This window comes from Corylus avellana, chromosome ca8, assembly GCF_901000735.1.
Source record: "Corylus avellana chromosome ca8, CavTom2PMs-1.0".
Classification (NCBI taxonomy): Eukaryota; Viridiplantae; Streptophyta; class Magnoliopsida; order Fagales; family Betulaceae; genus Corylus; species Corylus avellana.
In genome coordinates, this window is record NC_081548.1 from 2,082,470 (window position 1) to 2,106,503 (window position 24,034).

The window sequence follows — 24,034 nt, forward strand, 5'->3', positions numbered from 1 at the left end:
ACTCAAAAAAAAAAAAAAGAAAAAAAAAAGGGAAACCCAACCAATACCAACCGAATAAAATAAACCTTTCAATCATCAATATATTAAAAAGAGATGGATCAAAGGAAGGACATCTTACTTATCATCTGTAAACAAAAAAATCGATTCACAACATAAACATAGAAATTGACCAAATCTTGAATAGATTGGAACAATATGAAACAAAAAGGAAAAAGGAATAAAAATCGAGATCCAGAGCCATCTCAATCAAAGGCAACAGCTTTAGATAGTTGCAACTTGCAATAAAGATGTGTGCATCTGTGTGTGCGCTAGAGAATGAGAGGAGAAAATAAGAAATTCTAGGACTTTGATTTTTTTTTTTTTTTTTGGCTGTGGGTAAAGGGTAGTAGCAGTATGGTGGCACCCCTTCCTGGCTACCCATAAACCAGGAATGTAATGGGAAGCGATATCCCACTGACGCCATAGAGCTAGGCATTATTCCACTGCAGTACAAAGGTAGTACAATTCAAACTCGACCACTGAGAATGAGCACACATTAAACACTTATACACCTACTGTAGTCGCAAGAAAAGCTTTTAGGCGGCTTATACATAACTAAACTCAGCTCCAACGTGAATGACCTTCATCCTTTACCATCTCTCCCTTCTGGCACTAGGATGAACCCCTCCGTCTACCTCTACCATACTCTGACACCACCAAGAACCGTCCATGCTTATTGGAGCAACACTGGGCAAGGAAAGCTGGAAAACCAACTATAGAGCAGCTCCAAAATTCTTTCATCCCCTCCTCTAGGACCAACTCCTCAACGGTGGCTAACAACCAAGATATATTAACTTTACCCAACCATAAGGATTGGATGATACCCCTACACCTTTCAAAAATCCTTAACACCAAAGACCTACCTTCCACCGCCAACTCAAACAATTTGGATATTGCTAATATTGCAAATGGTTGGCAGATATCATTTCTTTAGGTGGAAGAGATAAGCCATAAAGAATTCTAGTGAAAGAGTAGCTCAAACCTTTCAAACTCTTTGGGCCAGAACAACAGCAACTAATGCTCTGTTTCAAACAAAGGAAAACAGAGATTTGATTCAAGAAAATAGTGCTCTGTTTTAAACAAAGGAAAACAGAGATCTGATACAAGAAAGTAGTACTCTGTTTGGAACAAAGGAAAATAGAAATCTCATTCATCAAGAACAATTTGAATAAGAGATTAAGCCAAAAAAAAAAAAAAAAAATTCGGCTTCAATCTTTGCAGATTCTCAACACACCAAGGAGGATAAATCAATGCATGATACTCTGAAACCAAAATGATGCTTCAAACTTTTAGATTCAAAAAGAAATAGAGAGATTTAGGATTTGGAGAAGAATAGGTTGTCTAGAAATCAGAGATAACTGATCCTATGCTCCGTTGTTGGTAATGAAATTCTGTTAAAACTGAAAAACTGATTACATGAGTTGGAATTCTGTTATTTATACTCTCCAACAACTAAAAATAGGCTACACTACCTTTCCATCCTTGTTACTTAAGCAAAATGACAGCCCATAACAACTAACAAGCAACAACACTCGAACATTACAGAAAATGCCCTACATCAATCTGACTCTAATTAATGACACTGCTTCTACATATGTTTCGAGACTAGTAAGTGTTAAATCCATTTATTTAAAAAAACTTAAACAAATAGGAAAGGATAACTTTAATCAATTAATTAATATTCCAACACTCCTCCTTACATATAGGCTCAAACCTTCCCTTAACAAATGAGGCCTAATACGTAACCATAATGGGATAAACCGTAGAGTCAGAGTTTTAACTTGCCACTAGTCTCAAAGCTCAAGTTAACATGAAAGAGTGAATTTAACCATTTAATTAATTTTTTATAAGTGATAATCATTTAATTAATATTCTCAAAATTACAAGAGATGAAAAAAGAGTATAACCTCATTGGCTGCAGCTGCTACCGGCATTGATACAGCATTTTCATCACCAAGGGCAAGAGCCAACCTCATGTCCTTCTGCTGATGTTTCAGCGGAAAAGCAGGGGAGTAACTGCTCTGGATCATAGTGGGTCCCTTCAACTTGAACATTGGATTAGCAATTGCACCCAGATCCTGCCAGAAAGTAACTTATCAACACTCAGCTCAAATACCAAAATCTTTCAATAAAAACATTCTTGGTCTTTCAATAAAAACATTCTTGGTCATTATCTTACCAATACATCAAGAAGAGTATGAGGGTCAAGTCCACTGTTGCCAGCCAGTACAAGTCCCTCTGAAAACGCATTCATCATACTGAAAAGAAAAATGCCATAACTAACAATCAATTAAGGGTATAAAGACATAGGCTACAGGAAAGTGAAGGAAAAGCAAGCTCAAATGCAAAGGAATCTTCACATTAGGTTTAATTTCAATAGAGGCCTAACTGGTATCCTCCTAAGCTACTCTAGTTAGTATTAAGTCTTACTTTTATGTTTCTTGGAATTAGGAAGTTGCTGGTTTAGTATGGCTGAGACTCTTATAATTAATACTCAAATATTTAATAATTCTCATAATTAATTTTTCAAGAAACTGACTTCATTTTCGTATAAGTAACAATTTTAATTTTAATAATTCATAATCAATTGTGTTTCAAAAAACTCCTTAAGAGTATTAATAAGAATAAATTAATTACAAGAATTAAAAAGGATACTTATTGCTAAATATACCAATTGTTGATTAATTCAGGAAAAAATATAAAAAAGCCCCCTCAATTACCTATCATTTTCAATAAAGTCCCACAAAGTGACAAGCGTGACAATTTGATACATCAAACTACCAATATATGACAAAATGGCCACTTCGTTAGCGTTGACCATTAGAATGGAAAGAAAAACAAATTTGGCTGTAATCTTCCAAAAATACCCCTACATTGGCAATTGTAAACTATCATGCTTGTCACTTTATGGGACTTTATTGAAAATGGCTGGTAATTGAGGAGACTTTTTGATATTTTTCCCATAAATTTATCTGCCATTATTTCTGAAACCTAGACCACAAGCAAAGAAATCATTCACCAGATGATATCAAATGAGGAATCACTTGCCTTAGACGATAAAGATTAAAAAACTGTAGAGGACACCAACAATCATGAGAATTTACATCTAAAAGCAACTTCATAAATTATTATAGTTGCAACCCCTACCCAACTAATTAAGTTAGAAAAAGAAAACCATTACCTCATTGTTGACGTGCATGAGAGTTAAAAAAAAAAAAAAAAAAATGTAGAAGCATGAACAAACAAAACAAGCTTTTAACGTCTCCATCGCAAAAGGAAAAAAGTATTTTTTAGAATTTGCATTATTAATATTTTCTGAAATGTTAATGAAACTTGGAAAAACACCTATGTAGCCTTAACTTTGTACCAGAAGTCTTGTCGATTTGATCTTTTTTTTTTTTTTTTTTTCGTTTATGAAAGTCATAGAAAAATTAAAGGAAAAATATACTTTAGCTCCCTAAACTACCACCGCATTTTTGTTTACACCTCCAAACTTTAAAAAATGACATCAGGACCCCATACTATCATTGTGTGTCATATTAGACACTATTTGTATTTGTCATCAAAATAGATGGAAAATAGGTCATGTGTGCCACATGTGACCTCTTTTGCGTTTTTCTCCCCAAATTGCCCATTCTTAATAGAGGAAAAAAAAAAAAAAAAAACTTAGGGTGTAGTTGAGCCACCTCCTCTGGCCAGCTCTAGCCGACCTGAGAGTGGCCAAACCACCTCCAAATAACCAAATGGGAGTGGCAAGCCACCCCCAAATGGCCAGGAGGTGGTTTTGGCAACTCCCATTTGGTTATTTGGATGTGGCCAAACGACCTGAGCACCCCCTAATTAATTTTCTTTTCTTTCTTTTTTATTAAAAAGAAGGGACAATCTAGGAAGAGAAAGTATATAATTTGATACATTGAAGTAGTACATGGACCCCGATGTCACTTTTTAAAGTTCGAAGGCGTAAATGAAAATATGGTAGTAGTTCAAGACACTAAAGTATATTTTTCCCAAAAAAAAATTAATTAAATTCTATTTATCAAAAAAATAATTAATTAATTAAATTTTGATAATAAGAGGGTCTACAATCATTTATGCTTCTTAAATGTCAGGGGTATTCTTGTAATTCCATAATTTGTTGGACATGGGCTGTACCAATTCATATTTGGGTCAAGTTACATTTTGGGCAGTTTATTTAGTTCTTGCACATTTTATGACTTGATTGAAAACCTACTCTCAGAACATGGATTATTGTCTGAGATGTCTCCATTTTTATTTTACTTTTCTAGGTTACATTAACCAAAAGCTAACGTCTACCTGCCCATTATCATGTTGACAACAAGTTTCATCTTCGCTCCATTTCCAACCTGCCCTAAGAAGAAAGATTTCTTCCCCAGGACATTAAAAGCTAGGATCGCTTCTTCATACAATGCCTGCATTTTCAAACAGTGTATCCATGAGCTGCATGCTAAAAGATTAACAGCTATACTAACAGAATCAAGTTATGTAGCACTCTGAAAACAATAGAAGGGGCACGAGGATCACCAAGCCACGGGGTTTCTTATTTACTCAAATTTTCCTCTTTGACTTATTCTTTCTCAAACACCAGAAAAACTAGTGAATCGCTTCTGTGTTCCTAGTGAGCCTAAATTATCATATCCTTTCAAAGATTTACAGAATGTACGACTGCACAGTCCAAGCAAGAAATTTGACAGCAAAGTCAAACAAAAGATAAAACCTATGTTTGCTAATGTATTATTCTCCAAGTGTTTTTGTTTTCAATTTGAAAAACACACTTTTCTCCAAGTGTTTTTGTTTTCAAGGTTTTCTTGGGTCAATTGAGTTTAGATGTAAATCCACAGTTAATCATGTTTGGAATTTTATATCACCTTAACAGTAGTATATTGACAAAAGACAGGTAATATATTTCATTAATATCAAGATCACAGTAGCTCTACTCAAAGTGAGACAACAAAAGCCTGTTTTATGATTGTCTAGCTTAGGGGTGAAATAGCGGTTGCGGTTAGCGGTTAGTGGCTAAAACCGCTAACCGCAACCGCCTAGGCGGTTAGTAAATTTTACTAACCGCCTCCGCTAACCGGGTAGCGGTTAACCGCCCGGTTAGCGGCTAACCGCTTTGGAATAACCGCTTTTTTTCTAACCGTTTTTTTTGGCTTTTTTTGGACTTTTTTCTTTGGACCGATTTTGGGCCGGGTTTGGACCGGTTTTGGGCTCACTTTAAACTTTTTTTTTTTTTTTTCTCATTTTAAACATTTGTTTTTTCCCTTTTCATGGCCATTTTAGCATTAAAAATTGCTATATACCAAAATCTTGTTGGCCACCTTCTACAAATCTACACATCATATAATATACAAATAAAATTACAACAAAATCATCACTTCACTTGTAGTCTTATACATAAACTCACAAGTAAGTTCATAAACTCACACATAGAAATAAAATAAAACACAAACAAATTCATAAACTCACAAGCAACAAAAAAACCAACATATATGGTTAAACTTGAAGCTTGAGACCCATTTCAATCAACCAAAAAAAAGTCATAAACTCACAACTTATTGTTATTATATATATAATATAAATATATATTATATTTAAAAAAAAGCGGTTAGCGGGTAGCGGTTAGCGGTTAGCGGATTTTCAAAACCCACTAACCGCTAACCGCAACCGCCTAGGCGGTTAGCGGTTTTTACTAACCGCTTTCAAAGCGGTTAGGCGGTTAGACGGTTAGCGGTTAACGGTTATAACGGTTAACGGTTAGCGGTTGCGGTTAGGCGGTTTTAAATTTCACCCCTAGGTAAAGGTGCAAGAGAAAAAGAAAAAGAAAAAAAACACAAGAAGGGACAAGGGTGCAAGTGTGAAACGTGTCGTACAGGCGTGTAAAGCAAAAATTAAGACCCAAAAAAAAATCAACATTTGTTTCTTTTTCTGTCAATCAAGGATCCAGATCTCCTCATATTTCAAAAAATATGAGAATCTCATATTGTCAAATCTTGGCCGTTCCTTGCATCTGAGGGTTCATAAGATGCCAGCTGTCTATTGTGTTATCGAGGAGACACACTTCCAAATTGAAAAACGAAAACGCCTCTTCTCCTCTCCCCTTCTTCTTCCTCACGTCAAGATGGAAAAAAAAAAAATCCCTGGCTTTTCCAAGTAGAGTAGTCCTCAGCTCATGCCATGTCGAATTATAGTTGTCTTAAATTCGAAAATAACCATGAAGTTTGTAGTTCCTTTGAGATACCCATTATGTGATTTAGCTCAATTTTCTGAAAATTTTGCAAGTTTAGGTGGATTAAGGAAAATTTTTGGCATAACCGAAACCCTTTTCATTCATGATTTGATACTGTTCAAAGGGTATTTTCAAAAATGTCTCAAATTTTTTTGAAAATCGTATTGAGGGTAGTGTTGGAACGATTTTGCATATTGGTGTGTGTGGTTAAGTTTTGTAAACTTTTAAGGCAGGAGAAGTAAATGGAATTCAGTGGGTGTTGTGTTCATTTGCCAAAGAATCTCTCATTTTATATGCTGTGTTGTTAATGGTTGGGAAAATATTTTACTTAGAATTTTGATATATGTCTTTTTGTTATTGGCCTATTTTCTACTATAACGGGTTTATTTGTCTTGGGGATTCAAATAATTTCTTTGTTCTTTACCGCATTATTGCACTTTTTAATCCTAAGGTAATTACCAGTCATTCAGAGCAAGAAGCAGAGGATGGAGCATACGGTCATCATTTGAGTGGTAGAAAGAAGGGAACTAATTAAATTTCCCACTTAAAGTAGAAAGAAGTAAATTATGAAAATGCGGATGAATAGCTAGTGTACTCGTTAACCTAAAGGTGATAAAGATAAACCATAATTGCAAATGGTTAATTGTTGCTTGAATTGTCTAATTTAATAAATAAAATTGATCGTAGTGGATATTATAAGCCTATGAAATATGTTAAAATAGTGGATTTGAGCCTATGGATGAGTGATGAAAGCATTTCCAACAAAGATAGAACTACTTCTGTTTCACTTTGTAAAGAAAAATTATTCTTAGAAGTTATCTTCCATAAATCATTGCGCTTTCCAATTGTTTTCTACTTGTATCCATCATGTATTAGAATGCACCAAAATTCCACAAAGGGATGGTATACTAGAAAAAGACATTTGCTTCCATTTCTAGCACAACTCGCCATAAGGCTCGCTCTCACCCCAGAATAGTTTGTGCTCTGCTCCGAAGCACTCGGCTTCTTCCGCTAGAAGCTCTCCACCTCTCAGACCATCACCCAAAAGTTCGCTCACTTGCACGTTAGTTCTTTCGGTTGCTCACCATATGCTCTTTGTTCGGTTCTTGAGAATGTATCGGAAAAGAAAAGGTACAAAATTTCACGAGGGTTTTGAAATTCCTAAGGACATTCTTGGAACATGCTTGTTCATGTTGTTTCATGCTTCATGAAAGTTGATCTTCTGAAACTCTCTTGGGAAAGGGTCATCGGAATTTGCTGAAAGCCACCTTCGGAATCTGCCGAAGGTCATTGTCTTTCAGGTGAAGTTTCTTGTCTTTTCTCTCTCTAATTTCTCTATTTGGAAATGGGTTTTTCTGCTCTTGGATATCCATGGAAACGGTTTTGGACTCTGTTTTTGGAGTTGGCATTGACTCTGACTTTGGCTTCTTAAACATGAGGACTAGAAATATTGGAGTTGATTTCAACAGAGTGATTGGGGACTGAGGCTTGGAGCTGGGCTCAATTGGGAGAATTTTTCTTCTGGAAATAGGATCATTAGGAGACAGAGAAGGATTGGCTCTAAGAAATTGAGGCCAGATTTGTTGGCCGAGTTGTTGTAGTGGTATTTAGTGGCTGTTAGTTTTAGTGCAGGGATGATCCTATTTCCAGAAGAATTGACAAAAATGTTTCTTATATTTCTATTCCGATTTGTGTTAAACAATAGAGATTTGTGCCCTTTGTCTTATTTTAACTTTTTATATGCAGGGATGACTGTTGCTTCATTTTGTTACTTACAATTCTTTCCACCCCCATATGATGCAGATGGTAATGCCGTCTCCTCTTTTTTACTTAACCAATGGTTATGTACAATATGCTCTAATATCTCTTTGTAAAATTTTCCTCTCAATATCTATGCAATGATCTAACTTTATGGTGACCAGCATCTAACATTGTCTTCAACAGAAATGTGGTTTATGAATCTTTTGAGGTTTGTGCTCTTTTGAGAATGATTGTAAGACTTCATTCTCATATCTCTTTTGCTTTAGTTACCGCCTATGCGGTTTATTCCAAGATACAAAAGACATTGTCATTTTTTAACCAATTTCTTATTCTCAGCTTGTTGACTCTTTGAAATCGTAAAATTCAAATGCATAGGAGCACGCATTTTTGATAGCTTCATTCTTCAACATGGGTGTCAAGTTGTCCATCATTGAAGAGGCGAGGAAGAAAGGCCAACCACTCATTGTGGACCAGTTATATTTTTAGAAGATTGCATAGACGAAGTTTAATTTTGCAATTTGATCCTTCTGTGTGTTCATGCTTTTGGTATTCATGCTATGGTTTAATTTTGCAGCTTGATCCTTCTGTGTAATTATGCTTTTATTTTTTTATTTTTTTTGTTTCCAAACAAAGGTGGTGTTTGGCAAAGGTGTTGGGCCAGCCTAAATACTGTAGATTTTCGATATATGTGTATTTAATAAAATAACTCTGAGTAGAATTACCATATTAGCCTTCACTTTCTTTCTTTTTGTTTTCCAGCACTCTCGATTACCCTCCATCTCCCTCACTTTCTTTCCTCCCCGTCTTCTCACAGTCGTAAATTTCACATTCTCACTCTCTGCTCTCACAGCCTCTCGCCCTCTCCACACTCTCTTCGCTTGCTCTGTTCTATTTTTTTGTTCACCGCCTACTTTGTTTCTTGGGTATTTGAAAGAAGGTTTCCAAGCTCACAGCTGTGAATTTCACATTCTTTCACTGCCATGTCTTCAAAGGCCAGGACTACGAGGCACCTTTTCTTTCCATTCTTTGTCTTTTCATTGAAATTTTTCTGTGTGTTGAGTGTTGTGGCCGTGGGTTAGTTTTTCTGAGGTTTTGCAGAGGAGTTGTGATTCTTTGAATGATATTTTTGTGTTGTTGTTATGCGACTATGGGTAATTCCATTTTTGTGCCTGGGATCTTTGGGTTTTTCTTGATTTTTGTTTCTCGGTAAGTTTTACCTGGGCCAACATTTTCTTCTTTTTTGTAATCCCCGATTACTTTGATGGACATGAAGCTAGCGTTGGGGGACGCCCAAAATATAAAACCCTAACTATTTGCCTAGAGAATCAGTGAAAAATGAATGAAACTACTTTAAAATCCTACACACAGCAAAAATAACCGTAAAATCAGCTATAAATGATCCAAAATCCCAATTTCCAAACATTTCCCTTCCCCGATTTTCTAGACAACCAAACAGGGGAAAAAACACAAAAAGTGGCCAGAGAAAGATAAGGACAATATGGTCAAAGAAGCTGAAATATTGATGTTAAAAGTTCAAAATTGGATGGTCAACTGGTCAAAAGGTGAACAGGGTCTAGGAAAACCCTGTTGCCAAACGAAGCCAAAGTGTAATGTCTCTGAAACGCTTCAATAGTATAAATTAAGGGTCCAAAGCCCTATTTCTGTAAGTATTTGGTTTATGTGCTCATTGTGTTTGTAGCCTTTTTACCACACATAAGCCAAATCTTTTGTGTAAAATCCCCTTAAGATCATGATAATCTAAGTACTATTGATAATTACCTAGTATTTGTGGAACAAAGGGTCTATTTGGGATTGATGTATCAATAAATGCGATATTAAAAATTGCGTTTTTTAAGTCGCTATTTTTTAAAATCGCAAAGGCGTTTGGTAAAACATGTTGACAATTATTTTATTTTTTTTATCAAATATTTGTTATGCGAAATCGTAATTTTGGTTTAAATTCACGCCTTTCAAATAAACACCCCATAGCTTGCTTATAGAAATTGTAGATTTTTTTCCTATTTTAAATTAAGTTCTTTTTAAATTGTAATGCCAAACGTCATATATTTTGCAATATCTTTTAAAAACGCATATTATTTTTGAGGTATCAATAAACAAGAACTAATAATTGACACTTGCTAGAGTGGAATAAAGGGAGAGATTAACACTTGACAAGAACTAATGATCAATTATTATATAGAATGAAAATATCTCTTCTGATTATGGACATTAGTTTATATAATATTCGGATATGTAGAAAAGTGCTCCTACATAAGTGCTTTCATGTACACCTGCAACTAGCTTTATGTTTTTATAAACAAGTTTCTCGTGCACTTTATAGGAGCTTTTGGAACAAGATGCTAAAACATGCCCATTAGAGGAGAATGTTGATACAAGGCCCATAGGTTTTGGCCTTTGGGGGTATGATTCCTGAAATGCCTGGCCTTGATACTTTACAATTGGGAGATTCCTCGGTCCCAGTCAATGCCAAGGTTTAATTTTAATTTTGAAAACAAATTAGACCTACCATATTCTTTAAGAATCTTTTGATGTTTGTTAAGTTGGGTTAAAATTTTAGACTGTTGTTTAGAGTCTTCAAAATGAACGATGATCTGTTAATTTTAATTTGCATTCTTTGGATGAGTATCTTTTTTTTATTAAAAAACATTAAACATAATGATAATAATAGTAATAATAATAACAACGACGGCTATAGTATCGTTTTTCATTTTAAGCGAAATTGAGATGATTCATTTTACGGTCAAAATCAATAAAATCATATATGATATATGATATATGATTGGGTGTTAGACTCATAAAATCATATATGACAAATAATTAGCAGAATTTGCAGTCAAAATCATTAAGCAATTAATTTGAGAGTGAAAGTACCCTGCCTTTTAGGAGACCCAAGTTTCAAAAATATAAAAAATGAACAACATATTTTGTTGCGAAGCTCTTCAAAAAACAAAATATGAAAAGCTAAGAACAATAACAACCGGGTCCTTAAGAGATAGTTTAATTGGCTGGGACCACGCCTAATAAAACGAAGATCACTAGTTCGAATCCTCTTCTCCCCTCTTGCGCGGATATGTCAAAAAAAAAAAATTACAAAAGCAAAAAGAGAAGCAGTAACAATAATAATGAAGTGAATTACCTAAACTTTCAAGTAGTAGACAAACAATTTCATCAAATCTAGCACCAAACAAAAATTTATATATATATATAAAAGAGAACATTATGTCTAATTTCAAGAAATCATACCAACATTCTGGACGAGGACAACCAAGCATAAGCATTAAGCATAAAAATTTAAAATATCAATTTTAATCTAATTTTATAATTTTACACTAATTTGACATTTAAAATTTAAAATGTCAAAGGGAAGGTGAAAAATAAGAAAGAAATAATGTCGAAGAAAAGATGCGATAAAAAATGAAAAACCAGCATCACAAATCAACAACTCTGGGTAACAGAAACGTCGTCGTGTAATCCCGCATATAAGAAACCAGACCTCCCCTCCCCTCCCCTACTACTCCACTCCACATATCTATACTTCGTCTGCTTATTTTGTCGAGTCCTTTGAGGCAGTGCATCATCAGATCTGCTTCTTCTGCTTATTTCTTCCACTACATCAGGAAATGGGTACGATTTCCAAGTCTACAAACTCTCTTGCTTTCTTCTTCAATCATTATTCTCATCTTAGGGTTTCTTCCAATGCTCAAATTTTTTATTATTATTGTCGTTGTTTTAGTGCTACTTCTGCTAAAAATCCCAATAGTGGTAGACGTAATGTGGAAAGCCCCAATCAGTTCTTGAAATCTGTCAGAGATCGATGCAGATCTCGCAGCTTTAGGAATCTTGATGATGCCTTAGGCGTGTTTGATAGAATGCTTCACATGCACCCTTTGCCTTCCCTCATGGATTTTAATCAATTGCTGAGTGCAATCGCAAGAATGAAGCATCACTCAACTGTTATTACTTTGATTAAAGAAATGGAACTGTCAGGAATTGCTCCCGATGATTATATTCTGACTGTTTTGATTAATTGCTTCTGCCATTTGAACCGGATGGATTTCGGCTTCTCTATTTTAGCAAGAATTTTGAAGCTTGGTTTACAACCAAACTGTATAATTCTTACTACTCTTGTCAAGGGGTTTTGTATTCAGGGTAAAATTACTGAAGCTGTTAAGTTGGTCAACAAAATGGAGAAGATAGGCTACAAACCTGATATAGTTACCTATGGAACCATAGTGAATTGTTTGTGTAAAATAGGTAAGACCGGTGAAGCTATTGGGTTGCTTCGGAAAATGGAAGAAAGAAATCTTGAACTTAATGTAGTGTTGTATAGCACAATCATTGATAGTTTATGTAAGGACAGATTGGTAACTGAAGCTTTGATTATTTTCTCTGAAATGACAAATAGAGGAATTCAGCCCGACGTTCTCACTTACACTTCTTTAATTCAAGGCCTATGCAATTTCGGTCGGTGGAAGGAGGCAACTAAACTATGGAATGAGATGGGGGAAAGGAAAATCATGCCTGATTTGCATACATTCAGCATATTGGTGGACACACTTGGCAAAGAAGGGAAGTTGACAGAGGCTGAAGAAATTTTTGATGTGATGATTCAGAGAGGCATAAAGCCTGATGTAGTCACGTACAATTCTTTGATTGATGGTTATTGTTTGCAAAATAAAATGGATGAAGCTACCAAAGCATTTAATATGATGGTTTGAAACGGTTGTTTGCCTTCTGTTGTTAGCTATAACATATTGATCAATGGATATTGTAAGAATAGAAAAATTGATGAGGCAATAAGTCTATTTCGTGAAATGTCTAACACCGGAATTTTTCCCGATGTTGCCACTTACAACACCCTAATTGGAGGGTCTTGCCGAGTTGGAAGACCTAAAATTGCATTAGAGCTACTCCACGAGATGCAAGGTTGTGGCCAACCTCCAGATCTCCAAACTTGTGCTATTTTGTTTGATGGCCTGTGTAAGAATTTACACTTTACTGAGGCAATGACATTGTTTCAAGAGATGGAAGACAAAAAATTACACCTTGATATTGTGATTTACAACATCTTGATTCATGGTATGTGTAATGCTGGGAAACTTACAACTGCAAGTGAATTATTTAATGCTCTTCCTACCAAAGGTTTTCAACCAAATGTTTTCACATACACTATAATGATCAAAGGGCTTTGCAAAGAGGGACTACTAAATGAAGCGAGGGAATTATTTGAGAAAATGGAAGAGAACGGCTGTTCACCTGACCATTTCACTTATAACACAATCATTCAAGGCTTCTTGCAACATAATGAGACATCATGGGCAGTGAAGTATCTCAAGATAATGGTTGACAAGGGTTTCTCAGCAAATGCAACCACTGCAACCATTTTGATCGACTTGATGTTTACTAATCGAGCAGATAAAACATTACAAGATCTTTTTTAGATATCCGTGTGAAAGCTTTATAGTTCTTCAATGTGTAGGACAAATTTCATATTCTAACATTTGCAAAGTCAATCTGTATGGAATAAAAGCATATATGTTGCAAGTCATTAAGGTGATATTTCTTTTCATTTGTTTTGGACTATTGTTGTGTATTGATATTTTATTTTGTTATATATATATATATATATATATATATATATATATATATTTATAAAAATCTGTAAACTTGTGTAAAAAAAATCTTGAAGATTTTTTCAATTATTTTGTTGATGCAGAATATTGCTCATTTGGTGTTTGGATTTTTATGGTTGTATTCTTATTGGCCCACCAAGTTGTTTTGATTAATATTTGAGTTCTATTGTTGAAATTGATTATGGTTGTCCTATCATGGTAGGCATGGTAATGAAGTCACCTGCATGGCTCTTCATTTCAAATAACTGAGTCGTCAGGAAGGCATACTTGGTGCATGACTGGCTGATTATGATCACCACATTCCATCAATTATTTTCTTTAGGTTTTAAATAATTGCAATATTTCTGGAAAGATCTTGTTCTTTTCTATCTTAAAATTCTTAAGCTATTTGTTTTTGTAAATCCTTTTTGATACTTAACCCAATATAAAGTTTGGACATTTCCTTTAAGAAACACATACTTGAACCCAATTGATCATTTTTCTAGACAAGTTACATCTTTAAGGTAAGGATACGTCCCCAAAAAATAAGGAAATATATATATGAAAAAAAAAAAAAACCCGATTATCTATAGGCACAAAAGGTCAAGCCGTTCTTATGAGCTGGCAAGTAAGGAGAAAGAACCATGATTGTTAGGTCATTCTCAAGGGTTAGGCTGCACATACTCTTTTAAATTGCCACTAGAAAAAGACATTTAGTTTGTTATTATAAGCCTATGAAATATGTTAAAACAGTGGATTTGAGCCTATGGATGAGTGATGAAAGCATTTCCAACAAAAGATAGAACCACTTCTATTTCATTTTGTGAAGAAAAATTATTCTTGGAAGTTATCTTCCATAAATCATTGCGCTTTCCAATTGTTTTCTACTTGTATCCATCATGTATTAGAATGCACCAAAATTCCACAAAGGGATGGTATACTAGAAAAAGATATTTCCTTCCATTTCTTGCCTGACTCACCACCATGCTCGCTCTCACCCCAAAATAGTTTGTGTGCTACTCTGAAGTGCTCGGCTTCTTTTGCTAGAAGCTCTCCACACCTCAGACCATCACCCAAAAGTTCATTCGCTTGTAGGTTGGTTATTTCGGTTGCTCACCATGTGCTCTCTGTTCGGTTCTTAAGAATGTATAGGAAGAGAAAAGATACAAAATTTCACGAGGATTTTGAAATTTCTAAGGACATTCTTGGAACAAGCCTGTTCGTGTTGTTTCATGCTTCATGAAAGTTAATCTTTGGAAACTCTCTTGGGAAAGTGTCACTAGAATCTGCCGAAAGCCACCTTCGCAATCTGCCCAAGGTCATCGTCTTTCAAGTGAAGTTTCTTGTCTTTTCTCTCTCTAACTTCTCACTTTAGAAATGGGTTTTTCTTTGATTGGATAATGGTAATAGAAACGTGTGTTCCAAGTTGGGTATTTTAAACAAACAATAAAATTTTGAGAGCTGGGTTTGATTTTTTTTTTTTTTCAAAATGTTTGTTTGTTAAGATTTGGGAATCGGATTGCGATTCTTTGTCGGTTTGGTTTGTTTCTAACGGGGTTCATTGTGAAGAAGACCTTGCTTTCTTGTCTTTTCTGCTCTTGGATATCCATGGAAACGGTTTTGGACTCTGTTTTTGGAGTTGGCATTGACTATGACTTTGGCTTCTTAAACACGAGGACTAGAAATATTGGAGTTGATTTCAGCAGAGTGATTGGGGACTGAGGCTTGGAGCTGGGCTCAGTTGGGAGAATTTGTCTTCTGGAAATAGGATCATTAGGAGACAGAGAAGGGATTGGCTATGAGAAATAGAGGCCAGATTTGTTGGCCAAGTTGTTGTGGTGGTATTTAGTGGCTGATAGTTTTAGTGCAGGGATGATCCTATTTCTAGAAGAATTGACAAAAATGTTTCTTATATTCCTATTTCCGATTTGTGTGAAACAGTAGCGATTTGTGCCCTTTGTCTTATTTTTACTTTTTATATGCAGGGATGACTGTTGCTTCATTTTGTTACTTACAATTCTTTCCACCTCCATATGATGTAGATGGCAATGCCGTCTCTTCTTTTTTACTTAACCAATGGTTATGTACAATATGCTCTAATATCTCTTTGCAAAATTTTCCTGTCAACATCTGTGCAATGATCTAACTTTCTGGTGACTTTGATGAGAAGCTTATATTTGATAAGGCTTTGACTTTGATGAGAACCCACGTTTTGTCCCATGTACGCAGTTTTATGCTGTGACTTTGATGAGAAGCTTCCTCCATTCCCATCAGATGAACCTGGTGGGAAAGAAATCACATTTAAGCGAGTGCTCTTGAATAATTGTCAGGAGGCGTTTGAAGGAGCTGACAACCCGAGGGCAGAAATCAGGCATATGACTGCCCCTGTGCAAGAAATGGAATGCAGGGATAAAGAACGGATGATTTAGCTGTGAACTCTAGGAAGCATATGCCTTATTGGGGAGCTTTTGAAGCAGAAGATGGTGCCTGAAAAGATTGTCCACCATATTGTTCAGGTTTGTATGACATTCATTCACTTGGTATTGCCAGGTTTGTATGACATTCATTCACTTGGTATTGCCTGTTTCTTACTACAATTTGAATCTTTCTAAAACTTTCTCGTGCAATTTATAGGAGCTTTTGGAACAAGATGCTAAAACATGCCTAGCAGAGGAGAATGTTGATACGAGGCTCATAGGTTTTGGGGGTATGATGCTTGGAATGCCGGGCCTTGATACTTAAAATTGGGAGGTTCCTCAGTCCCAATCAATGCCAAGGAACAATGGTCCTGGTCTGATCCAGTCTGCCGGACATGTGCAGCTATCTTTCATCAGCAAAACACCCTCCTATAAATTCAAAGTGTGGAGGAGCTAAAAGCCCCAGCGTATCACCCAGAGGTTGTTAAAGAAGCCATTCCCCTTGCACTGGAAAAGAGCCCACCGTTTGTTGGATGACATTGGCATTGCTTTGTCGAAAGCACCAAAAACATTTGGTTAGGTTCTTGGGCAGTTGGTTCTGGCAGTGAAGGGAGCTGAGATTCAGGCTTGTGAGAGTTACTTGGTCATCATGGGAAGCTATCTAGCATTTGGCAACTGCAGATTTTGAAGAGTAGCCTTATTTTGCTTCCCATATCTCTCTTTTGAAAATTTTCCTACCCCTGTTTTATCATGTAAGAAATAAATAAATAATCAATGAGAAGCAAAATATCTTGTACTTCTATGGAGGTCTGGTTAATTCTTCGATTGGATGTTGGAGTTGAAAAGAGTCTTATGTGAGACCCAGTTTTTAGATTAAATTTTTTGGATTTATATGTGACAAACACAAATACTTAGGTATTTGTATCGGCCCATTTTTGCGGGGCTCAAATATTTTTTTATGGATAAAGATTATCACTTTGTCTTTGCCTTAAATGAATGTTCACTTTTCTTCTTTTTTTTTTCTTTTTTTTTTTATGAATAATAATAATTTAATTGAAAAAAGGGCAAAGCCCTCCAGACCCTAGCTTCTACTGCAATTTAGAAAACAAATTAGATCTACCATATTCTTTAAGAATCTTTTAATGGTTGTTAAGTTCGGTTAAAAAAGAATCTTCAAAATGGTATATGTTTAATTTTAATTTGCATTGTTTGGATGAGTATTTTTTTTTATTAAAAAAAAATTAAACATAATGATAATAATAGTAATAATAATGACAACAACCACAATAATATCCTTTTCATTTTAAGCAAAATTGAGATGATCCATTTTATTGTCAAAACCAATCAAATCATATATGATAGGGTGTTAAGACTCATAATAATATGTGACAAATAATTAGCAGAATGACTTGAGAGTGAGAGTACCCAGCCTTTTAGGTAGATTAGGGCATTCCTATTTTTTTCTCTTTGTTTTTATAAAATAATATTCAAATATGACTAGAAGAATACGAAAAGAACACCTAACATTCTCTTAAATCCCAACAATAACAATGAAGTGGATTATCCAAACTTTCGAGTAGTGGACAAAAACAATTTCCATCAAATCCCTTTAAGAATCAACAAAATAGGTAAACCATAAACAAAAGAACCAAACAAAAAAAATTTATTTTCAAAAATTTAATAGAACATTATGTCTAATTTCAAGAAATCATACTATGGGCTTGAAATGGGTCATATATATGGGCCAAACATATGCCTATTTGGGCTTCTTCTTTTTTAAAAAAAATTCGGTTTCTTCATTTCTTTTCTTCCATCATTTTTTTAAAAAAAAACTTAATCTAAATAAAAGAAGACTTTTCCTACACCACACCATTGACTACGCACGCCTATTCAAGTTTTGCCACACAAACCTCAAAACTTATTCCTTTGTTCTTCAGACATTTTTCTGAACCATGCTTGGGCCATGGACGTCCTTGGGAGAAGGCGTCGGCACTGGGCGAAGGACAATGATTTTTGTGCTTGCTTTGAAAAAGGAGAATGAAAGAAAAAAGTGCATAGTAGCAGAATTGAACACTGGCGTTAGCCTAAAGGCTCTGATACCATATAGAATCACATAATTATCTAAAGAGATAAAGAAAAGAAAAGAGATGATATACATAGAATTAAGGTTCATCATATAGCTTTTTTGGCTACAATGATTTGAATCCAATATCATCCTAATCAAATTCCTTAATTTTGGGTGATTTAATCTCATTGTATCATTTTCAAATCCCTAAATTTAAGGCAATCTAATCTCTATAAAATTTTTTTTTTAAAAAAAAAACATACTGGAGTCACAATCCCAACAACAAACCCATACCACATAGTATGATGTTTTCCCTTTGAAGGGTGACCCAAGCCCAAGGTGAAGGGAAAAGGAAAAAGACATGGTTGTTATTTAGTAAGTCAATAATGGGCTTGGCCCAAGGTCAATCAAATTAAGGTTTAAGGTTTTTGTTTTTGTCTATTTAAGTTTGTTTTTGTCCATACTCTAATGAAGACAGTTTAATTTTAATTTTGCAGATTTTGTTAAAGGCACTTAGCAGTAGTTTGGCATTGTCTTTTCTTGCTTTTAAAGGTTTTTTTTTATTATTATTTTTTTTTGGTGACCAAACAAAGTGTAAATATCTATGAAACACTTGAATGGTATAAGTTAAGAATCCAAAGCCAAATATTTTGTGTAAAATCCCCTTAAAATCATGATAATCTGGTATGATTGATAATTACATGTATTGGTGGAACAAATTAAGTGCTCTACCTAGTAAGGGATTAGTTGGAGTTGAAGTGAAGGATCAAGATTTTCTAGAATTTTTAGAGTTTTTTATGAATAATTACCAACTTAATTAGTAGTTATTATATTTATTTCATATGATAAAATTTAAACCATTAATTTTAAACCCAACGGTTAAAATTGAATAATGATATAAAGAGGTTGCACGAAGCAACAGCAATTGTCAAGCTGAACAAAGGGCAAAAAGGTCATTCCAAGCAGCAAAACAAAACACACGTGTCCCTTGTATCTTTACAAAAATCTCCATTACTCCATCAAGATCATCTATCTACCTCGAGTCCTTGTCTCCTTGACCGTCCCCACTGCATCAATCACCAGATCTGCTTCTTCTTCTTCCTCAGGAAATGGCTGCGACTGCTAAGTCTCTTACTTTCTTTTTCAATCATTTGCTTCTCGATCCTCATTATTGTCGTGTAAGGGTTTCTTTCCATCCTCTAAATTTTCATTATTACTGTCGTTGTTTTAGTTCAACTTCTGCTAAAACTACAAATAGTGGTAGAGGTAATGTTGAAAGCCCCAGTCAGTTCTTGAAAACTGTCAGAGATCGATGCAGATCTCGCCGCTTTAGGAATCTTGATGATGCCTTAGCCCTGTTTGATAGAATGCTTCACATGCACCCTTTGCCTTCCATTGTCGATTTTAATCAATTGCTGGGTGCAATCGCAAGAATGAAGCATCACTCAACTGTTATTACTCTTATTAAAGAAATGGAACTGTCAGGAATTGCTCCCAATGTTTATGTTCTGAGTGTTTTGATTAATTGCTTCTGCCATTTGAACCGGGTGGATTTCGGCTTCTCTATTTTAGCAAGAATTTTGAAGCTTGGTTTTCAACCAGACTGTATAATTCTAAACACTCTTGTCAAGGGGCTTTGTCTTGAGAGTAAAATTGTTGAATCTGTGAAGTTGGTTAACAAAATGGAGAATATAGGCTATAAACCAAATACAGTTACCTACGGAACGGTAATGAATTGTTTGTGTAAAATAGGTAAGACAAATGAAGCTGTTGGGTTGCTTCGGAAAATGGAAGAAAGAAATCTTGATCTTGATGTAGTGCTGTATAGCACAATCATTGATAGTTTATGTAAGGACAGATTGGTAACTGAGGCTTTGACTCTTTTCTCTGAAATGACAAATAGAGGAATTCAGCCAGACGTTGTCACTTACAATTCTTTAATTCAAGGCCTATGCAATTTCGGTCGGTGGGAGGAGGTAACTAAACAATTGAATGAGATGGTGGAAAGGAAAATCATGCCAAATGTGAGGACATTCAACATATTGGTGGACACATATGGCAAAGAGGGGATGTTGATAGAGGCTGAAAAAGTTTTTGATGTGATGAGTCAGAGAGGCATAGAGCCTAATGAGGTCACCTACAATTCTTTGATTGACGGTTATTGTTTGCAAAATAAAATGGATGAAGCTGTCAAAGCATTTAATACGATGGTTCGAAGGGGTTGTTCGCCTTCTGTTGTTAGCTATAGCATATTGATCAATGGATTTTGTAAGAACAAAAAAATTGACGAGGCAATAAGTCTACTTCGTGAAATGTCTAACACCGGAATTTTTCCCGATGTTGCCACTTACAACACTCTAATTGGAGGGTTTTGCCGAGTTGGAAGACCTAAAATTGCATTAGAGCTACTCCACGAGATGCAAGGTTGTGGCCAATCTCCAAATCTCCGAACTTGTGCTATTTTGTTAGATGGCCTGTGTAAGAATCTACACTTTATTGAGGCAATGGCATTGTTTAAAGAGATGGAAGACAAAAGGATAGAACTTGATATTGTGATTTACAGCATCTTGATTGATGGTATGTGTAATGCTGGGAAACTTACAACTGCAAGTGAGTTATTTATTGCTCTTCCTACCAAAGGTTTGCAACCTAATGTTTGGACTTACAATATAATGATCAAAGGTCTTTGCAAAGAGGGACTACTAAATGAAGCGAGGGAATTATTTGAGAAAATGGAACAAGACGGTTGTTCACCTGACCATTTCACGTATAACACAATCATCAAAGGCTTCTTGCAACATAATGAGACAGCATGGGCAGTGAAATATCTCAAGATGATGGTTGACAAGGGTTTCTCGGCAAATGCAACCACTGCAACCATTTTGATCGACTTGATGTTTACTAATCAAGCAGATAAAACATTACAAGATTTTTTTCAAATATTCGTGTGAAAGCTTTATAGTTCTTCAATGTGTAGGACAAATTTCATATTCTAACCTTTGCAGAGCCAATATGTAAGGAATAAATGCATATTTGTTGCAAGTCATTAAGGTGATCTTCCTTTCCGTGTCTTTTGGACTATTGTTGTGTATTGCTATTCCTATTTTGTTATGCTTTTTTACAAATATGTTTAGACTTGTGTTGTAATCAAAAAAACTTTTAAAGATTTTTTCAATTATTTTGTTGATGCAGAATATTGTTCATTTGGAGTTTGTTTGAAGCATATAGATTATTCAAGGAGATGCATGTTTGCTGATTTTTTAACGATGGCTGTTGTTTTATCTGGCTGTGCTCATCTGGGTTCTCTTGAAGAAGCACTAAAATACACATTTATGCTAAAGTTCACTACCTTTAGTACTCAAGTCCTCATGTCACAGCAGCACTGATAGTCATGTATGCCAAGTGTGGAAGCATACTGAACGCCTTACAGGTATTCTTTATTTATTTATTTTTTGATGAATGAACAATTTTATAGAAGTAAAATGCAAGTTCATAACACCAGAAATCTTGGTGACCCTCCGTTGGGTCACAAAGTGACCGTCCGTTGGGTCTTTGTGACCCAATGACCTGTAGGAATTTTGACAATTTTATTATTTTTTAAAAAAAAATGAGGGCATTATGGGAATTTCACACCCCTCCATTAGGATTTAACAGAAAATCCTAACGGAAGGGGGTAATTGAAAAAAATCAAAAAATTGATACACCAAATAGAGAGTTTTTTAATTTTGGGGTAGTCTTTGCAAAAGACATGACATTTTAGTGGTGTAAGTGAAGTTTCTCCTTATTTAAATGAGTAATGCCTTTAGGACAAGATGATAAAACATGGGGTCGTGTAGATAGCAATGTGAGTTTAGCAAAAGTTTTCGTATATAGTTATAGTTTATTTTAGTAGTTCTTCATGGTTGGAAAAATTGCTTGTATGGACTGTCGTATCAGTTGTTTCTGCATATTGAATTTGTGTATCTTACCCCTTTCCCATTATTAATTAGAAAATAATATAATAATAATAATAATTTGTATATCTCAAAGAAGTTTGGATGTTATAGTTGCTGTGGGTTGGGTATATTTTTGTTGTAATAATTGCTTATTTTGTTTTCTTTCTCTATTAATGACTGTTAGAACTTAGAAACTATAATTTACTGACTTTTTAAATCTTCATTCTCAGCAACCTCAATCCCAAAGTCATTATTCTAAGTCAGACAACCATGATTGGCGTGGTCGTTCTGCTCAGCTTCCTGCCTCTGCAGAGGAGAGATCTGAGATAATAAGGAGTTTTCTAAGGGATTCAAGTCAAGGCCCGCAGGAATTAAATAATGGCCATTGTCAGCCAAACTCCCAATTTGCAAGGCCTCAGATCTTAGTGGCCAAGGGGTAACTGCTTACATGGTCTTGTTTTTACTGTACTGTTGTATGGTGTATAGAAGGGAAATTTGTTCATATATGTATTTTCCTGAGTTTCTGATCTAAATAGTTGATAAGGTAGTTGAATCACTCGGGGGAGCACACTTGTAAAGGTTTAGATATAAGTAACAGTTGTAATTATTTTCAAGTAGGCATTCATTCATTTGGTATTGCCTGTTTCTTACTACAATTAGAATCTTTCTAAAAACTTTCTCGTGCAATTTTATAGGAGCTTTTGGGACAAAATGCTAAAACATGCCCAGCATAGGAGAATGTTGAGGCAATATGTCAAAACTGAGTCTCTTCTGAAGGAATATTTCAGTGTTCAGATGCTCGATGAAGCATTACAATGGGCAGTTGGTTCTTGCAGGGGTGTTAGACTTTCAAGGTTGTACAGGAAGTTCTGAAGAAGGCGGAAGATGATAGTTTTCGGACGGCCATCTTCGGTGGTGCTGCTGCACAAATCATTAACTCAAGGCCTTCCGGGCAAAAAGTAGTGGCAATATTGCAGGGAGCTGAGATTCAGGCTTGTGAGAGTTTGCTCCCTTAATTCAAGCCGGTGTTACTTTGGTCATCAGAGGAAGCTATGCAGCATTTGGCAACTGCAGATATTGAAGAGTAGCCTTATTTTACTGTCCATACTTCTCCTTCGAAAATTTTCCTACCCCTTTGAGTGATAATTATTGAGTTTATCAGAAAAAAAATAAAAAATAAAAAAATTATTGAGTTGTATTTTTTTAACAAGTGAAGAACAAAATATCTTGTACCTCTATCGAGGTACAGAATTTTTGCATTAAATTTTGGATTTATATGTGACAAATACTTAGGTTTTTGTAACTGGTAATTTTTGTGGGGCTCAAATTTTTCTCTATGGATAAGGTTGATCACTTTGTATTCGGCTGAAATGAATGTCCGCATGTTCTTGGAGAATCTTTTAATGTTATGCTTGGAAGAAAATTTTACTGTTGCTTAGAATTTTAAAATTTGTGATCTATTAATTTTAATTTGTATTGTTTGGTGGACAAAAATATTTTCCATCAAATCCCTACAAGAAGAAGCAAACAAAAAATATATATATATATATTTTCAAAAATTTAAGAGAAGATTATGTCTAATTTCAAGAAATCATACCAACATTATGGATGAGGAGGGAACCCCCAAAGTTTGGGACGATTTTTAATTTGATTTATAATGTTTCAATTTTTGCAATGCACTCCCTCAAATTTTCAAATTTTTGCAATTCGATCAATTTTATCCCAAAATTTTCATATTGCCCCTAACTTTATATATATATATATATATATAAAATGGAAGTGCAAAAATGGTCAAATGGCCACCGATAAAAAATTATGGGCTATATGGAAATTTTTGAATAAAATTGGTCGAATTGCAAAATTTTGGAAGTTTGATGGGGTGCATTGCAAAAATTAAAACATTCGAGGTCGAATTGAAAATCATCCCAGACTTTGGG

General features: G+C 35.0%; 4 protein-coding genes and 1 long non-coding RNA gene across 5 annotated transcripts in view; 4 read left to right on the plus strand and 1 right to left on the minus strand.

Annotated features, from left to right (window-relative positions):
* The window catches only part of LOC132189537 (putative pentatricopeptide repeat-containing protein At1g12700, mitochondrial), a 1,790-nt gene extending 1,032 nt beyond the window's left edge, over positions 1-758 (plus strand). Inside the window, exon 3 of the mRNA XM_059604277.1 lies at positions 561-758. Coding sequence (XP_059460260.1) covers positions 561-758 — 198 coding nt within the window. The remainder of the gene's footprint in view (positions 1-560) is intronic.
* A 1,161-nt stretch (positions 759-1,919) lies between these two features.
* LOC132189539 (glyoxylate/succinic semialdehyde reductase 1-like) lies at positions 1,920-4,475 on the minus strand. Its single transcript, XM_059604279.1, has 3 exons — positions 4,354-4,475; positions 2,219-2,297; positions 1,920-2,117 (listed from the first exon to the last, which is right to left on the minus strand). Exons 1-3 carry the CDS (start codon positions 4,473-4,475, stop codon positions 1,920-1,922), a joined length of 399 nt encoding a protein of 132 aa, XP_059460262.1.
* A 7,213-nt stretch (positions 4,476-11,688) lies between these two features.
* Positions 11,689-12,867, plus strand: LOC132189540 (putative pentatricopeptide repeat-containing protein At1g12700, mitochondrial). Its single transcript, XM_059604281.1, has one exon. The coding sequence runs from the start codon at positions 11,689-11,691 to the stop codon at positions 12,784-12,786; it is 1,098 nt and encodes a 365-aa protein (XP_059460264.1). The 3' UTR covers positions 12,787-12,867.
* LOC132189541 (putative pentatricopeptide repeat-containing protein At1g12700, mitochondrial) lies at positions 12,785-23,493 on the plus strand. Its single transcript, XM_059604282.1, has 7 exons — positions 12,785-13,504; positions 15,910-15,963; positions 16,123-16,196; positions 16,315-16,387; positions 19,219-21,592; positions 22,328-22,533; positions 22,793-23,493. The coding sequence occupies exons 1-5, from the start codon at positions 12,883-12,885 to the stop codon at positions 21,111-21,113; spliced, it is 2,718 nt and encodes a 905-aa protein (XP_059460265.1). The 5' UTR covers positions 12,785-12,882; the 3' UTR covers positions 21,114-21,592; positions 22,328-22,533; positions 22,793-23,493.
* On the plus strand, positions 13,816-16,853 carry LOC132189311 (uncharacterized). Its single transcript, XR_009441037.1, has 2 exons — positions 13,816-16,196; positions 16,315-16,853. It is a non-coding gene; the product is annotated as an uncharacterized LOC132189311 (long non-coding RNA).
* Positions 23,494-24,034: the final 541 nt, after the last annotated feature.

Excerpts from the sequence above, each read along its gene's own strand:
- LOC132189539 (XM_059604279.1), bottom strand. The coding sequence starts at position 4,475 with ATGCAGGCATTGTATGAAGAAGCGATCCTAGCTTTTAATGTCCTGGGG. Across the intron at positions 2,298-4,353 it reads GTCAACATGATAATGGGCAG|TATGATGAATGCGTTTTCAG; the intron begins GTAGACGTTAGC and ends TTTTCTTTTCAG. Across the intron at positions 2,118-2,218 it reads ATACTCTTCTTGATGTATTG|GATCTGGGTGCAATTGCTAA; the intron begins GTAAGATAATGA and ends ACTTTCTGGCAG.
- LOC132189540 (XM_059604281.1), top strand. The coding sequence starts at position 11,689 with ATGGGTACGATTTCCAAGTCTACAAACTCTCTTGCTTTCTTCTTCAAT.
- LOC132189541 (XM_059604282.1), top strand. The coding sequence starts at position 12,883 with ATGTCTAACACCGGAATTTTTCCCGATGTTGCCACTTACAACACCCTA. Across the intron at positions 13,505-15,909 it reads TAAAACATTACAAGATCTTT|TTTTATGCTGTGACTTTGAT; the intron begins TTTAGATATCCG and ends CCATGTACGCAG. Across the intron at positions 16,388-19,218 it reads GAGGCTCATAGGTTTTGGGG|GACCGTCCCCACTGCATCAA; the intron begins GTATGATGCTTG and ends CCTTGTCTCCTT.